This window comes from Sitophilus oryzae, unplaced genomic scaffold (assembly GCF_002938485.1).
Source record: "Sitophilus oryzae breed Bouriz unplaced genomic scaffold, Soryzae_2.0 scaffold_1297_pilon_pilon, whole genome shotgun sequence".
Taxonomy (NCBI): Eukaryota; Metazoa; Arthropoda; class Insecta; order Coleoptera; family Curculionidae; genus Sitophilus; species Sitophilus oryzae.
The window spans coordinates 12,558,179-12,576,809 of NW_022145945.1; the positions used below are offsets into that span (position 1 = coordinate 12,558,179).

At 32.0% G+C, this 18,631-nt stretch overlaps 1 protein-coding gene across 1 annotated transcript in view; it reads right to left on the reverse strand.

The window, feature by feature from the left end:
* LOC115874809 (ELKS/Rab6-interacting/CAST family member 1-like) overlaps positions 1-18,631 on the reverse strand; it is a 120,245-nt gene that overhangs the window by 52,587 nt on the left and 49,027 nt on the right. Inside the window, 2 exon segments of the mRNA XM_030890108.1 lie at positions 5,544-5,870; positions 11,633-11,688. Coding sequence (XP_030745968.1) covers positions 5,544-5,870; positions 11,633-11,688 — 383 coding nt within the window.

Below are 18,631 nucleotides of genomic sequence, written 5' to 3' on the forward strand. Positions count from 1 at the left end.
TAGTTTTTGATTTTCTGAAAAGTAACGGCAGGAAAAAATAATTTTTCCAATAACTCAGCAATTCTTGAAATTTTTCAAACTTTTTTGATGGCATCTTGGTGAACATCCCAAGGCGCAACTTTTCTCCAATTCAATCATATTTGTATCTATTACGGTTACTGAGATAAATGATGGTCCAGAACGGGAGAAGAGGCTGAGAAAATTTTGACAGGACGGACCATTCAAAAAGATGATACACCTGACGAATATTACCATTCATTCGCATTGTAGCCATTCGTACCTCTAACATTTCCACTATTCGCACTCTTTCCCTGGATTTTTTTCCCAATAACAAGGGGACGTCCTCTGCCGGAAATATTGCGAACTGTGAGGCCTATTGTGTTTGTCCCCTTTCTATATCTGCACCCTTTCTCCTATCCCTCTGCCATGCACTAACTTATGCAGGCCCTTGATAGGATGGGAGCATAACTCCTCCGGTTCTAGCCTCCCAAATAAAAAGTGTCGCTTGCTATCCAAAGCCTCGCAGTGACATACTATGGGCTCCGCTGTTTCAGGATCTTTACCGCAGAGTCTACAGCAAAAACTTCCTTAATACAGGTTGAGTTTGTTCAGGTAACACTTGACAGCCATGTATCCTGTCAAGAGGCCTGTTGTAATCCGCACTTTATTCCTGCTAAGCATTAGCAGTTCTGTTGCGGTTTTAGAGCTAGGCCCTTGGATAAAGGCCTTGCTATGCCTGTGCCCCTGTCTGTTACTCCAGTGGACATTCTGTTTATCCCTTATCCAGAGTTTTAGTGCGTTACGGGCCATACATTTGGGTATTCCCAGTACTGGCTCTGGACCAAAATAGGATGCCGATCCTTGTCTAGCTAGCTTATCGGCTTTTTCAATGCCTTGGATGCCGCTGTGGCCGGGAACCCAGAATAATTAAATTCTGTTTAATTCTGTTCCTTCGGGCCAGGGCTGCCAGTTCACCTAGGTATTTCCAGACGAGTCTCGGCGATACCTTTGGGCTCATAAACGCTCCAAGTGCCCCTGAGTATCTGAGCATATATTGATGGGCTTATCTGAATAAGCTCGTCTATTATTTTCTCTGGCATATTGTAGAATGGCGAGAATAGCCATTCTGTCTAGAATACGGTTGAGTATTTACCCAAGGAAAAGGATAAACTTACCATTTGGTCTCTTCCTAAATACTCCAGCTCCTGTTCCTTCAGCGGTCTTTGACCCGTCTGTGTTAGTCCATCCTGAAGGAATGTTATATCTGTCCACATTCCTCGATCCATTTTGTTCACTTCGAATGGTTTGTGGTAGTTATAAAGAAGTCATTTGGTCCGATCTCATTCTCCATGCCCTGGCTTGATCTCTTTCCTCTTCCAATACGTCCATATTGCAACGTTTTCATTTTGCGACTCGCATTTTTCTTTGATCTCCTCATTCATTTTTACTGACAGAAGCTGGACAGCCTTCATTTGCGCCCCCCATTAGCTGCGAATTCACACCCGAGAAAAATTTTCTCCTGAATGGGGACGAATATGAATGAATGGTAACATTCTTCAGGTGTATCTTCGGCTCAATATTCAGAATCCTTAAGAACGCTTTAATGCTTCTTGAAGAACACTTTAATGCTATTATTTATACTATATGCCGGATTAGTCTAGAGTCTAGACTGATATGACTATGTAGAAAATGAAACTGGTTGATCCAGGTGTATCTATAGTAATGGAAAGTGGAGGACTATGAAGTACGTCATATGTACTTGCTTGAATAGAAACAAGTAAAATATTGGATTATTTTATAAAGCTGAGCACGACATAATGACCCTGGATATACCATCCCATGTAAATTTTGAAAATGTGAAATATTATCTCCCCAGATAATTTTATACAAAAGCTGCATTAGACTTATTTGGAGACGCGTTAAAGTTGTACTTTCGTCTAAAATTTTGTTTCATTTGGAATTGGCATTTACATGTTATTTGCAAAAATCTACTTTCAAATTATTAAAATTTTATAATACGGCCTATAGAAAACTACAATTGAAATACCAGCAAAGCGGTGATTTTGTCATTGTTAAATTCGATGTCACATTTTGTTTACAAGAATTTGAAGGTGCCAAATAGAGTTACGATGGTTAAATGGAATTTTGCTGGAAATCGTATCTCTGCTGTGTTAGATATTATGTTTGCAGCTCAGTCTCCGGGCAGACGTTACCGAATTATTAACAGTTCTAAGAATAATTACACGGCATTAAGCAAATGTAAGTGTGAAGATAAAAAGTAATGAGCGGGAGGAAAGCAATGATTGGAATATTTTTCTTCATTTTGAAGAAAATTTAAAACATTAGCTCCCGTCTGCTGTGAGAGGCAGTAGGAAAAGAACACATTTATTCTTGGGACACTTATGAAGAAACTGGGAGGGCTTTAGAAGAAGTCGTCTGTGAAGACCAGGAGACCTGGATTCCAGTAGATGGTTATCCTGCACCACGTACAATTATAGAATATTTACATATTTATTAATAAATAAATTAGTTGTAATTGAGTAATGGATAGTAAACAAATCATATACCGCGAATACTATTTTCAACTCAACTAATTCTTTTGTAAATGATCATTCAAATTTAGAAAACAAAAATTACTAGCCTTTCAAAACCATAAATTCTTGCAAACAAAATGTGATATTGAATTTGACAATGCCAAAATTTTAATTATGCATATAATTATGCTGGTATTTTAATTGTAGCTTTCTCTGGGATGTATTAAAATTTTAGTAATTTGGAGGAGATTTTTGCAAATAACATTTAAATGCCTGTTCCAAATAAAACGAAATTCTAAACGAAAGTAAAACTTCAACGTCTCTTCAAAATAGTCTAATACAACTTTTGTATAAAATAATCTGGGGAGATAATATTTGACCTTTTCAGAATTTACATGAAGTCCCGTGTTTCGATGCACCACGCGGAATATCACTTTTAAATATATTAAATTATATAACGGTTGAGGGTTGAGTATTGTATTTGTTTAAAATGTGTGTCTGTTAATAAAGCACAATAAAAAAGTCTTTCCAGACAGATATTTGTATTAGTGAAGAATTAAAACAAGCACAATACTGGAGTAAAGAAGTTTAAATAAGGTCAGTATAATAGCATAGTACAATCGCTATTAGATTGGGCGTTTTCCTCAAGGAAGTATTGACTACACTTATTTGCTGAATAATTACATGAGATACTATTATTGATATGAGGTACAGGAACATATTCTGAAACTATTTTAATACTTTGAATAAACAGATTCCCTAGAATACTTAACAGTTAGAAAATTCAATCGAAAATAAACTTGGAAAATCTTGCAAAATCATTTGTGATATTACTTATCTACTGAGAACTTTGATGAAGGGATTCTGTCGATTTTTATGTATTTCCATTTTATGTTGTCTGTTTTAATCGTAGAGCACATGGAAAGTGCTGTTGTTATTAGTACGTGTATTATTATTAGTTATTTTTAGATATGTTTCATTCAATATTAACTATGTAATGAGAAATAAGTTAGTTTTTCTCTGCAAAGCCATTCTTAGAATCAAATATAACTACTTACTTTTCTTTCACTTTATAAAACATCAAGAAATATGATATTGTTGAAAAAATACGATCAAGAAAAACATATGTTTTCTTTCTATTATCGACCAAAATCCACTTTTAATCATTTTAACACAATAATATTTTTGACATGATCGTAAAACGGAGACAATCTTTATGCTTTAAGATTAAAACATATTCGTATACCGGGTGCGTCTTAAAAGTGGCTCACCCCTATAACTTTTTTATTTTTCCAGATACAAAAACGCGAATTGGTATATTAGTATATTACATAAATTAGGATTGATTGACGTATTCAATTGTTTTTGGTCTCTTCCTGTTCCACCGAAAATGGCTACCACTTTTGATTTTGATAAATGGCCCCTTGGTATATTTTTACTTTATTCGATAGAAAATTACTCACTGAATAGAATGACATATCATATATCAACTTTTGAAATTTTTTCTTAAAAAAAATCGTATTTTAAATTTCAATATAGAGTGCCAACTGTGTTAAAACACTAATTTTTAATCAAGGAGCCTTGGAAAAATAGATTTAATCGTCTCAAATCTATTTTTCCAAGAAATAAAAAATAGATCGATCGTCTAATGTTTTTCGTGTCTTGTTCTGGCTGTTTAAAAAGATGACCAACTCGTGTTTTTAATCATATCTCATTTTTTCAAATGGAACGGGGGTGGCTCATTAGCATATTTAGAAAAAGCATCTTTTTACGAATAATTTGATACCACACACTTGGTATTTCGAGCCAAATTGTCGTTATGAAATGCATATTACAATTTCAAATAAACCATATGCAAAAATGTAAAAAGTTGACATATGATATGTCATTCTATTAGGAGTGTCATTTCCTATCAAATAAAGTAAAAAAATTCCGAGTGTCATTTAAAAATCAAAAGTTGTCGTCATTTCCGGTGAAACAGGAAGTGACCAACGACAATTAAATACGTCAATCAATACTAATTTATGTCAAATACTAACATACCAAATCTCCTTTTATATCTGAAAAAATAAAAAAGTTATAGGGGTGAGTCACTTTTGAGACACACTCGGTATACATCGTATTGAATATATTTATAAAAACCAAAAATAAAGCAAAATGCAAATTTACCCGCACCGATTTTCTTAAATTTAACTCCAGGTTTATGTAAAATTTCATTTAATTCCGTATTATTCTTATTTATATATTAAATTTTTCAATAAAGTTATTAGAATAATAATATGTCCAAAGTCCAATACCGCTACAATTCTTGTGACTTTTATATTATTTGTCTAATTTAGTTATTAGGTCAATCAACTGAAACAGGCAATTGGTATGACACATGGTTGGCATCAAAGACAGGTATTTGTCTACAGAGGAGACGTGTGCTACAGGCTACAGATCTATAAATTAATGTGCAATAATTATATTAAGCTTTTAGTTGTATACAAAGTATATTAACGGCGTAAATATGACTTTATTTCCGTAAAAAAAATCTTAGATAAATTCTATATTTAACCAAATAGGGAAAAATGGTGAAACCAAAAACTGAGAGTCAAAATCCCCGTAATACTGTATATCTTTGCTATAACTCTGAAATATCATAACATCACAGATTATTAGAAAACTACAAAATTATGTATTATTTAGGCTATATTCCGTATCTTGGTTAGGGTTTTCTATTCTTTTTTTTATATTTTGCATACAATTTTTTCCTATAACACGGTTCATGAAAACTTGCAGTCACTATTTATGTGAAATTTTTCTGATATTCTTCGGGAACCGCGCTCGTTACCGGAGTTTATCAACCTGGTTAACCTGGTTTGATAAACCAGGTTAAACCTAACTTAACGGAATACAGCATAAATTGTATTCAGTTTTGTTCAAAAACTAAACATATATTTGCATCTACAAAAGCATAACAGTGAACAGAAGTTTAAAGGAAAAATATCACACTTAAACAGATATTACCTTTCTTTGCAAGACGTTGATTTTCCTGTCCTTTATATCCATATGTTCCCTCATCTCCGCTATCTCCGCTCCAGCTCTGCCCCTTTCCTGTTGATGTTGCTGCTGCTTCTTCTCGATCAACCGATTCTTCTCGTCCAGTCTAGCCCGCAGCTCCTCTACATCGGCTTGAAGCATGTTATAGTGCTCTTCCTTCGCACACAGAGATTCTTTCAACACCGCAATGTGTCTTTGGTAGTCTTGGTGTTGTTCTTCCAGGGTCTTCATCTTCGCTCCCATGGCCAATATCTCCTGGTCTCGTCTCTGAATCTCGACGCGGAACTCGTCCAGCTGCGACACACAGGATCGGATGCATGCATTGACCATGCGGGGGGTCAGCGGTTCGTCACTTTGTGACGCATGCGAACCGACGGCGGTGGTAAAACTGAGCTCGGCCCCATCACCCAGCGGTGCCCGGAGTGTCCTTACAGCTAGTTACAGTCTACCAATCACGGACCCATCCTTGCCGATTTGCACATCGTTCAACAGAAAACTTACTTGGCGACGTGGAGCGCTCAGAGCGGTGACGATCTCCTCGCTGGAGGGGCGACGAGTGGCGGCGGGAGGGTTAAGGGACTCCAGAAGGTGCACCTCGCGCTCCAGAGTAGCGATCCGCGCGTCCTTGGTGTCCAGCAGGACCTTGATCGTGCTGCTGGAGGGCGAGGGCACTAGCTCCAGTTGGGTTTGGAGCGTGCGCAGGGTCTCGTTGGCCGCCTGCAGCTCCTGCAAGACCAGCACCAGAGCGTGTGATGATCGGACGGAGTGCAGCTTTACCACCGGCTACCGACTAGGGGGGCGCACCGTACGCTATAGTGGTCGGAACGGGATATTGGACGCAATCATCGTTGTCTGGATTTAGGTGTTTTTTTTTACCGAAATTATAGTTAAATTACAGGAATATTTTTTTTTGATTAGGCACATGCATCGATTTACTTTGAATACTTTATATCATGTAATTTTCTATGATACGGTAATCGCAAAACAATTTCCAATGCATGTGATCAACTTTGAGTAACAAGCGATAGCGACAGTGCTGCCAGATTGTAATGGATTTATCTTGGATTTATCTTAATTCAAAATTGACAAACAATATATTTATTATATAATTTTTTAAACATTTTTATTTTTAATTTATTAACTAATGTTTTAGTAATTTATTGATTTATTTGTTTTATATCTTATTTTACTTATTACATATTGACAAAAACTAATCCACTATGAATATTATTGTAAGCGTTATTATGGGCTATTTATTTATTTATTGATGTACATCTTACAACGCCATAAGTGGTAATAACAAGTAAGAGGGTGTTATTAACAAATTAATAATCACAGAATTTAATAAAAACTAACGTAGATAACTTTGAAAGTGGTATAATGTGCTTATCAATCAAACTTACTTCTCTGACTGCAGTGAAGGGTAATAACGAACCTTTATTGTCACGTTCTCGTTCAAAATAGTTTATCAGGTAAGCTACAAGCTCTTTGCTTCGACTGTTTAAATGCTTCGGCATATTTTCAACACACAATTTCTAGAAATGCAATACAAAAACTTGAAAATTTAGTTCTTAAAAGAACTGTTCGTGCTAAAAGTACAATTTGAAAATTACTATGAAAATAGGCAAAAAAAACGAGAATTACTCACATACGGCGCAATGGGACCAACATACCGATAATAAAATTCGGTTTAAACTAATTTTTGCAGCTTTTTTTTGCATCTTAAATTATACAACAAATTTAAACATTTTTGCCAAAATTTCATTTAGTCAGGTTTTCAATAGACTTTAATGATGTCAATGTCGATATGACTGATGACGTGCATCGGAAAATGTTTTGCGATTCCCGTATGTTTTCCTATTGGATTTTTCGAACCTCTTACACATATATTTAGTGATTTTAGAAACTTCAAGTAAACCTGTATAATCAAATGTATTAATACTTTTGATAGAAACTTAATTCTTACCAGCTATAAAAACTTTCAATGTACATATAGTAATCGATTTATCAGCTTTGTGAAAATAAAATTAATATTTCAGGAATTTATTCCAGCGTCTCTTTTGAATTTGGTTTTAATCATAGGTTAGAAATAAGAAAAAATCTAATTGATAGATAAACATTGTACATTGCTTAGCACATCATCTTTATATAATTATTCAAAAATATTTGATAACTTCCCTTGACAATTGCAAACAAGAAATGCTACTGTAGGTATATTATGTGTGCCTTTAATTATAAATAAAATTATATAAGTATTCTTGCCACTTAACTGCTGTTATAGAAATTTAATTCCACGCTGTGTTTGTCAAAATGTGGATCAACCTGCTCTCACTACCGGTTTCGGAGCCCTACTCCATCATCAGGTGACCTTGGGCGGATCCACAAAATGACAACCACAGCGCAGAGATAGTTAATTCCGACTGTCGGAAAGTGTCGGTTGTAGTAAGTCCCGAACGGGAGATAGCGGCCTGCGTGCAATGGTAGTACTTTCGTACCACCGAGGCGCAATTATCGATAGTAAAAGGATGGTAAAAGACTTTTTTTCAGGCAAGCCAAATTATAAAATAGAAAACACAGCGTAGAATTAAATTTCTATAACAGCCGTTAAGTGGCAAGAATCCTTATATAATTTTATTATATACCTATACTGCAAGAAATTTGTTTTCTATTTTATAATTTGGTTTGCCTGAAAAAAAGCCTTTTAGTTGCCGATAGTTGCGCCTCGGTGGTACGAAAGTACTACCATTGCACGCAGGCCGCTATCTCCCGTTCGGGACTTAATATCTAACCGACACTTTCCGACAAGTCTTAATATTACAAGAATTAACTATCTCTGCGCTGTGGTTGTCATTTTGTGGATCTGCTCAAGCTCACCTGATCATGGAGTAGGGCTCCGGTACCGGTAGTGAGAGCAGGTTGATCCACATTATGACAAACACAGCGTAGAATTAAATTTCTATAACAGTAGTTAAGTGGCAAGAATCCTTATATAATTTTACATATACTGCAAGAAATTTGTTTTCTATTTTGTAATTATAAATGACTTTATTGTCCTAACATTTATTAAAAATTGAGCTAAATTATATTAATATTTTTGAATTATACAAAAGATTAGATATACCTAAATAAAATAATTTAGATTTAATGTTAGAATTATGGCCATTTTAAATAATTGGTACTTTTCTATTTTTAGCATATATTTGCCTTGTTTCTTTGTAGTAAATTGATAATTATAGTAAAAGAAGAAAAATACTCTTATTAAATTAACTAAAACATATTACATTTTGAAATATTGCTTTTTTAGTTACATCTATTCGCTTTCAAATTTTATTTTAAAAAAATATTCATTAAATTAAAAAAATATACCATATGTAAAAATTATATGAAAAAAAAAACGGCGCCAAGTTAGCATGAGAATGAGGATCAATGACGTTTGCAATATCAACTTATACGTAAAATGACAACGACCATTTCCAAGCCAACTTTGATCACGTCTTTTTATCATATCGTATACATTTTGTTATTATTTCAGATAATATTTATTTTAATTTGGTAACTACCAAATTCAACACTAAAGATTGATATTAAAATTATTATACTTTAATAATTTAGTAATATACTGTTTATATTAAACAATAACATAAAATGCAGTATAATACTTCTAATAAAACGTGTAATATACAATGCTAAAAAATTAAAAAGCAATATTTAAAAAAACTGATTTATTCAGATTAAATAAAAAGTCTTTTTAACTACAAAAATACTACAAAAAAATTAAGGCAAATAACTACTAAATCATAATTTACTTGTACCTGACTTCCCTTTGTTTAAATTAAAAAAATAAGCAATGGTATTTTCTTTAGACACCTTTTTGCCGAGATAATTTAAAAATACATTAACTCGAGTATAATTTAATTAAAACAGCTAATTACATGATGATAACATCAAACATGCTATATGATTGGTTCTTGATCATGTGCCAGATGATTGTGAATATCACGTTACGACCACTTCACACACATACAAAATTTACTCACTACCACCACAATCACAATTTACTTTCTACTTGGTTTTGGGACGTAGTGTATTCTATTATGGTAGTCACTGGCAGTGCAGGTAGATATGAATATGTATTAAAATCTAGGCTACACTTTGTGTATAACCATGTAAGCATCGGCAGATAATTAAAACTAAATTATTTATACGAAACTAAGTGTTTATAAAGTCATATCAACTTAGACAAAAATTACGTTAATCGAGTTTTATATCAGTTTAGAATAATAACTTAGTTTTATAGATCTGCTGAAAATACCAATATAGTATGCAAACTGGACGTTAATTTCTTTATTAAGTTGGTTAATATAACAAAAGCTATAATATAATGTTTTGCATTCTTAGCAATTCCAACGTAAATTCATGTTAAATAAAATAAGAAGAAATAGTGTTTAAATTCTACTTATACAGGGTGTTCCTTAATGGCTTGCATAAATATTTAAGGGCGTGATTTTTGGACCCATTTTATGGACCCATTATTTTTAGACCCATTTGTACGTCCTAAACATCTTCAGTTTTGAGATACAGCTTCAAAAATTTCAAAATACTGACTCTTCCTTCTTTATTCATATTTGAATCCGTTTGCTTAATCCGCAAGCACATATGTGCTATTCCCGAAAGGCCTCCTCACAACTATCCACTTAGGAATGCGGAGCACGATCTTTATCTGCCAACCTCGAGCTCAGAACTAGTTAAAGGCTCAATACTGTACAATGCCAAAAAATGTATAATTATCTGCCTTTTTATATGAAGTCGCTTTCATTCTTTCTCGCAAAGCTCTGAAAAAAACTGCGGTAAACTACCTTTTTGTTGATATTTAATCTTGAACAATTTTAAATTTTAAAATTTTGATCATCTCACACGCTGGTTAAAAATCTAGTATTTAATGACAACTCTTATAATTGATTATAACCATTTACAATTAAACAAAACAATGCAAACCCGTCTTGAAATAAATAAAATTAATTGTAGATAAAAATAGGCATTCGTGTCGATTCGAATATTTTTTGTTAGGCAAATTTGTATATCTGTAAACCTAACTTCTGACAAGTAGTTTCCGTTTGGGATTAACGCAAAAGTGTACGAAAATTACTATTTTATTTTGTAGATTTTCTTGCAGTAGCGAAATACCCATATAGGATTATTTGGAGAAAATAGGTATCTTGATGCATAGAAGACGAGTATTAAAATTCATAAGATATCTATAATAACGTCAGAGTTATTATGAAAAAAAAAATAGAAAATGTTACCACTCTGTATCTCAAAAGTTAACACGTTTAAGACACACATTTGCTGTCCTCCATTCGCGAATTTCAAGTTTCAGAGCTTTACGCCCTGGGCTACTCGAGAACGCTTGTGAAAGGAGATGTGCGCGATAGCCTGGTGCCTCCATATGGCGCAATTTTGAACTTTATGACTCAATTGAATGAGGCGAGTGTATCGCGTTCTTGAACAGTTCAGAGCTGCACAACTGCGTGATTGGAGGACAATAATTCATATGAAGTTTTTTTCCTTGGAATAGGTCCAGAAATCACCTCCTTAAATATTAGCATGTTTCTAAAGAACACCCTGTATATTCAGTTAATACATTTTTCAATGTGTAAACTTATTTAAAAATAGCTGCTAGTTTCGGGGTTTAAGCGTTATCAACATGTCAGTAAATGATACCAAAAAAGGTTATTGATATGTTTAATTTTTAAATTTATATCTAATGAAATTGTGGATTATGGATTATAAAATATAAGCTAAATCGGTTTTAGAATTTTAAACATAAAACATGAAATTCTATGTATTTTAAGAATCTTCATATTCAAAAATATAATCGAAAAAAATAATTCAAAGAAACACATATTAAAGTTTTAAAGCTAATATCTCAAAAGAGAGTCTCTAAAGATCTCTTTATTTTAGTCTGTTCCATGCCTTTTGATAAATAGTTTCAAGTTAATATAAATTTATCCTGCATTTGCCAGCAACCACCAATACACTTTATACTAAATATGCACCTGTTTCTGTGCCATCGCCTGCATCTGCTGGAACATGGCCCGCTCTTCCTCTTTACCTGGAACAGAAGCGACATCACGCGGAATTAGTCCTAAACCACAACAATTCGTCCGCTACAGGAAACTGTGCCAAAGCTTCACCACAGAGAACCGTACAGAGGCAACCAGAATACACCGGTTCGATTCCAAAGGTATTTATTAAGTTAATCATAATTTGTTTGGCCACGATAGTCGTTTCTTCGGAGATTAATGGTTTTTAGTAGATATTTATCGATATTAAGTTCGAGAACGATTGGGGTCTGTTTAGCGTCTGTGGCACAAAAACAACAACAGTGATGATGATGCGGCAAAGATGGATTTGATGAATTGATGCTGTAACTGAACAGAATGATCCATGGCGCTGGATGATGAGCTGGTAGTTTTTTTCATAGTTTCTAATGGGCTTCAGTGGCAGTTTATACAGTGTATTTTTTTGAAGTATATAATTTAATTTTATTTTCCATGTTATATTTCAAAATTTATTTATTTAATGAAACATTCAGCTTAATAAACAGCCACTAATGACCTGTAATTAGTTCTATCAAAAAATAAATAATTATTCCTTTAATTCTTTGTTTATGGTTACATATTTTATTTAAATTAAAAAATGACAAAAAATCGTTCCTTCGAAAAAGCTACTTTTGAATGGAATTGGAATGAGATCATATATTTCCATTATACAGGGAGTTTTTTTCAATGGTTATGTCTAATATCTTGTAAGCAAATATTATCACACTGAAAACAATATTTACAATTTTTAATAGTATGTCTGACTGCAAAGCGAGAATATTTCCAGGTTAGGATTTTAATCGGTGCGATCGATTTATTTATTTAAATAAAAATATAAATTTATATGAAAAACGAGTATCGATTCACCTGAAGAAAGTCATGGAGAATGCCATCTTGAGTATTGAGTATACAGGGTCGGTGTTATGAATGGAAACGGTTGATTATTAGGTAAAATATAGGAGGTACCGCAAAAAGTTAAATACAAAAGTAATAGGATTTTTAAATATCTATTAGCGAGTAATAAATTTAAGTATACAGGGTGGGTCATAAAGTCGTCACACATAAAGTTTAATTTTTTTTTAAATAGAACCCCCTGTATATTATTACATATTTCAATTCTTTCTTCAATTCTAATTAAAAACCTTAATCACACAATGTACCTCAAACCAACCGTTTTCGAGTTATTGACTCTTGAATATATCACTTAAACAATTTGATTTCATTAATTTCGATATGTTCAGTTTCATTGAATGATGCCATTCTGCCAAAACTGTGATACTGTTGTAATGAGTTTTTAAATGCCTATTAGCTACTAGTAAATTTGAGTATAAGGGTCGGTCATAAAGTTGTGGCACATCAAACTTTTTTTTATTTTTTTTTTAAATGAATCCCCTGTATATTATTTCATATTTCAATACTTTCTTCAATTTTAAGCAGTAATCGTAATACACAATGTACATAAATTGAAGAATTGAAATGTTAAACGAAGATTTTGTAATTTCCAGACTTCATATAATCTCATTTTATACATCTATAAATGCTAACTTGAGAAGTAATGTCAAATATTATTAAGTATCACAGTTTGCACAGAATGGCATCGTTAAATGAAACTGGACATATGGAAATTAATTAAATCAAATTGTTTTAGTGATATTTTCAAAAGTCAATAACTCGAAAACGGTTGGTTTGAGGTACATTGTATGTATTTCAATTTTTGCTTGAAATTGAAGGAAGAGTTGATATACAGTAAGTTCTATTTAAAAAAAAATAATTTTCATGTGCCACTACTTTATGACCGACCCGGTATACTTAAATTTATTACTTGCTAATAGATATTTAAAAATCATAACTTTTGTATGTAACTTTTTGCGGTACCTCCTATATTTTACCTAATAATCGACCGTTTCAATACATAACCCTTTGCTTTACCCTGTATATGTCTAACACATCTCAGCAACATTTTACTTAATGAATTAATCATTCACTTTCGTTTTCATATCCATTTTTTATTTGTCACTATTTATTAATAATGAATAAAATAATTATAGATACTAATATCTCTCTTTACCTTTTATAAACGGAATTTTTGATATTCGGAATGATTAAGTTTATTTCTCATTACTAATATTAAATCCATTCAAAAGATACAAATTTAAAAATAATTACGGTTTGTTCGTGACTCTGTATTTTTATAATCATTAGGACATTTCTGTTCGACATACTAATGGATATTTTCTCTTTAATAAAACATCGAATCATATTTATTTGTGGATAGAACGAAAATCGAGGGTAATATGAGTAATTTCAAATAACTTGTGCGATGTTTCAGTTTGTATAGATTTTAAAAGAAAAATTGTTTTACAAAATTAACATACGGGGTGGCGCACCTCATTCGCCTCGGTTGATTATACGAAAACGGAAAAATGTAGAAACAAAATATTTTATGGGTATATGTGGGAAGGTAATGTGCATAATTTAAAATTATTTTGAAATGTACAGGGTGTGTCAGAACTAAGATCCATACCAAAGTTATATTTTTTCTTTACACACACACACACCAGATATTTTATTTTATTTTTGGATTCTTGGGCATAAAATAAGGCATTTATTAAAAAGGTTTAATATGTTTAAATGCTTTGGTTTTTGAGATATTTAAAGATTTTTAAATATGCATGCTGTAATAAAAAAGTTTGTCAACACCCTGTACATTAATTTTCAGAGTTAATTCTTGTGCTCACTTTGCAGCCAGAGAAATAAACTTTACTAAAAAACTTTATTGCTTTCTAAAATGTATACAGGGGTATCAAAATTGCTGGTCTATTTTAAATAGTTATTTTACATAAAAACTTCGTTATTTCAAATGCAACACTATGTATTTTTTTAAATAAGTCGAAGCAGATTTAAATGCTTTTTCAAACTATATTAGGGTTTCCTATACCTATCTATCCCAGATTTTGACTAAAAAGCAATTTTTCAATAAAATGGCAATCAAGTAGGCTGGGTCGCCATGGCAATTTGCTAGTGACACTTAGTAGCTATTTTGAAAATCGACATTTGTTTATGGACTTTATTTAAATTTATAACAGTTTACTTTTATTTAATTTACCTACAATAGTTTAATAAGTAAGTATTTATTATTTTATCAAGAAAAATAAAGAAGTAGTTCTTTTTGATTTATATTACGATGAAGTTGTAGTTATATGGGATTTTCTATAAAAGAACCAATTAAAGCAAATTCATTTTCTTCACTTCCAATGAGAGGTTTCTGCCTAATAGGTTTTTCATATACCACACTATCAGCTCTGCGAAATAGAAAATGTAGTTTTTCAAGGAACGCTTGTCAAGAAAATTCCTATTTGTATATATTTGAGCATAAACCCTTCAGGCCATATAAAATATGTGTCCTCACAAAATGTTTGTGTGTTATCACAAAATAAAATCATTAGTAAACATATCCATTCCTTCCGCCAGCAGATACTGCTTTATTTTTCTTGATAAAATAATAAATACTTACTTATTAACTTTATTGTAAGTAAGTTAAATAAAAATACCCTGTTATATAAATTTAAATAAAGTCCATAAACTAATATCGATTTTGAAAATAACTACTAAGTGTCACTAGAAAACTGCCATGGCGACACCAGCTATCTTGATTACAATTTTATTGAAAAATCGCTTTTTATTCAAAATCTGAGCCAGGTAGGCATAGAAAACCAAAACCAAAAAGTTTTTGTGCAAAATAAATACTTAAAGTAGACCAGCAATTTTTGATACCCCTGTATACATTTTAGGAAGCAATACAGTTTTTTAGTAAAGTTTATTCCTCTGGCCCATAGACTTAAAATAAAATATAGACTACACTATGCACATCTCAACGCGTCACTTTACATCTCAACGCGGTCAAACAATCTTTTTTGTACACATGTTTACTTTTGGGTACAGTCGACCCAGCCTTCCTCATCCAGCCTATGTTGTCACGTCTTTAATATTATCAATATTTTTGTTCTTGTTATACACATATATTGAGATATTAATACTACATTTTAATAAAGTAGGTTTTAAGATTCCAGAGATGTATTAAATAGTCCTTATACTACTAAATTATAAGTCGGATACTATTTAAAAAGGATAAGTTCTTTACAATATGGCAACACCGATTAGAGGCGAGGTCGCCTATTCATTCATTTATTACCTTGTAGTACGTGTCGCACATGTGCGGTAAAGCTGTGTTGCCGCTATCTCCCAGGCTGTATTAACGCATTTTCTTAGCTTGTAGTCCTTAAGTGTTTATTTTATTTATTTTTTCTGTTCAAGAACTATAAAATATGGTTCGCCAGTGCCAAATGTGCAAGAAATTTGACTTAAATAATCCATTTAAGTCTTGAAACGACTTTCGACCGATAGGCAACTCTCAATTTACCCATTGGGAGTCAGTGGCGTTGTTGTAGAAAGGCGCTTATTTAGATAATATTTTAGTAAAATGTATAATCTGAATTTTTTCTCTTACATAATCATTTATATAAAGGTTTTTGTAACAAAATCATAATTATTATAACCCTTTAATAATTAATAATATTTTTATTAAAAATATATTCCGGCTTATTCTAAAATTATCTTCAGAATCTAAAATAACATACAAGAATTTTAAACATTATGAAACAATATTTTTTAATATACCGGGTTCGTCTCAAAAGTGGCTCACCCTAGTTATTATTTTTTCAGATAAAAAAAACAGATTTGTGTGTTAGTAGGCATATTGACATAAATTAGGATTGATTGACTTATTCAGTTGTTTTTGGTCTCTTCCTGTTTCACCGGAAATGATTACATCTTTTGATTTTTAAAGGCACCCTCGGTATATTGCTACATTATTCGATAAAAAATGACACTCTGAATAGAATGACATATCATGTCAACTTTTGACATTGTCGCTTAGAAACAAATCGTATTTTAAATTTCAATCCAGGGTGCCATGGTGTTGTTAAAAACACTAAGTTTTAATCAAGGAGCCTTGGAAAAATAGTTTTGATCGTCTAATAGGTTTCGTGTCTTGTCTACGCCGCGCCGGTTAAAAGATGTACAAATCGTATTTTTAATCATGTGTCAATTTTTTCAAATTGAACAAGGGTGACTCATTAGCATATTTGGAAAAAGCATTTTTTATGAATATGTTGATACCAAACACTTGGTATTTCGAGTCAAATTGTCGTTATGAACCGCGTGTTACAATTACAATTAAACCATATGCGAAAATGTCAAAAGTTGACATATGATATGTCATTCTATTCAGAGTGTCATTTTCTATCGAATAAAGTAAAAATATACCGAGCGTGCGATTTAAAAATTAAAAGTTATAGTAATTTCCGGTGAAACAAGAAGTGACCAAAAACAATTAAATGCGTCAATCAATCCTAATTTATGTCATATACTAGCATACTAAATCTTGTTTTTTTATTTGTAAAAATAAAAAAAAATATGGGGATGAGCCACTTTTGGGACGCACCCGGTATAATAAAGACAGTACCGAGTTAAATAAATGTAGTTTTCATTTTATCCACTTCCTATTACCTTCCTTGCTTTAATGGAACAGATTTATGTTTTCTCTAATTTACATAAATAAGACATCATTTTTAACCAGAAGAAAAAATTACAACAATCATAATTTTTTTCTCTCCTGTCGCCGATTCTATTATATCTGTAGAATAGATCCTGTTTTGATTAATATTAGGGGTTGTAAATGTTTGACTAAAATTAATATTTTTTTTTAATAATTTCAAAAATTACGTAATATCGATTATAAAATTTCTTCTATAACATGTATTTTATTATTTTTATCCTTTTTGGACTCTAAGACGTTTTTTCTAAACTTTTATTTAAAAAAACCTCTCCTAAATCTTAATAAAATAAAAAAGTTTAAATACGATATATTTTTAATTTAATTATAGCTTCATTAAAATAAAAAAATTACCCGGCTATGATACGGAGAGTTTAGGTGTACTTGAGAAACGAAAGACAGTGTTGCGTTTCTCGTCAGAGTCGTCGGGGAACGACCGTTACGACAGAGACAACCTATTTATCGCTCGTGTCGCACTCGTTATAACCTAAAACAATAACAAGACATTGTCTGACCGCATGTTCCAGCTATTTATGAATGAGATGCTCAGTCTATATTTTATTTTAAGTCTATGCTCTGGCCTAAAACTCAGCACAAGAATTAATTCTGAAAAGTAATGTACAAGGTGTTGCCAAACTTTTTTATTATGGCATGCATATTTAAATATCTTTAAATATCTCAAAAACCAAAGCTTTTAAACATATTAAATCCTTATAATAAATGCCTTATTTTATGTCCAAGAATACAACGGATGTTCCATAAGAAAAAATATAACTTTGGTATAGATCTTAGTTTTGACACACCCTGTACATTTCAAAATAATTTTAAATTATGCACATTACCTTCCCACATATTCCCAAGAAATATTTTGTTTCTACATCTTTTCGTTTTCGTGTAATCAACCGAGGCGAATGAGGTGCCCCACCCTGTATACACATAAAAAATTTTAAACATCTTATGATTATTATTTCGCATTTTTACATATCTGTTTTTAATAATTGAATTTAAAAAAATTAACAAGTATAACAAAAAGTTGACGAACAGTATCCAATATTTAAAAATAATATACATTTTCATTGCAGTTTTTAAATTATTGAAGGTATTAAATAATTTTTGAATATGTAAAAGTATTCTTTAATCTTCTAAATCAACAAGTTCTCTGAAAACCGTGAAAGTACATCAAGGGAATACAACATTTTTCATTTTTGGATGATATATTCATAGCAAGGCTTGAAGTGGAGCCAAAAAAGTATATTAATATATTCCCAAGAGCATAGCTTAGGTATGGTAATAATATACATAATTACGGTTTTTAATTCAAATTGGTATACTTTACATAT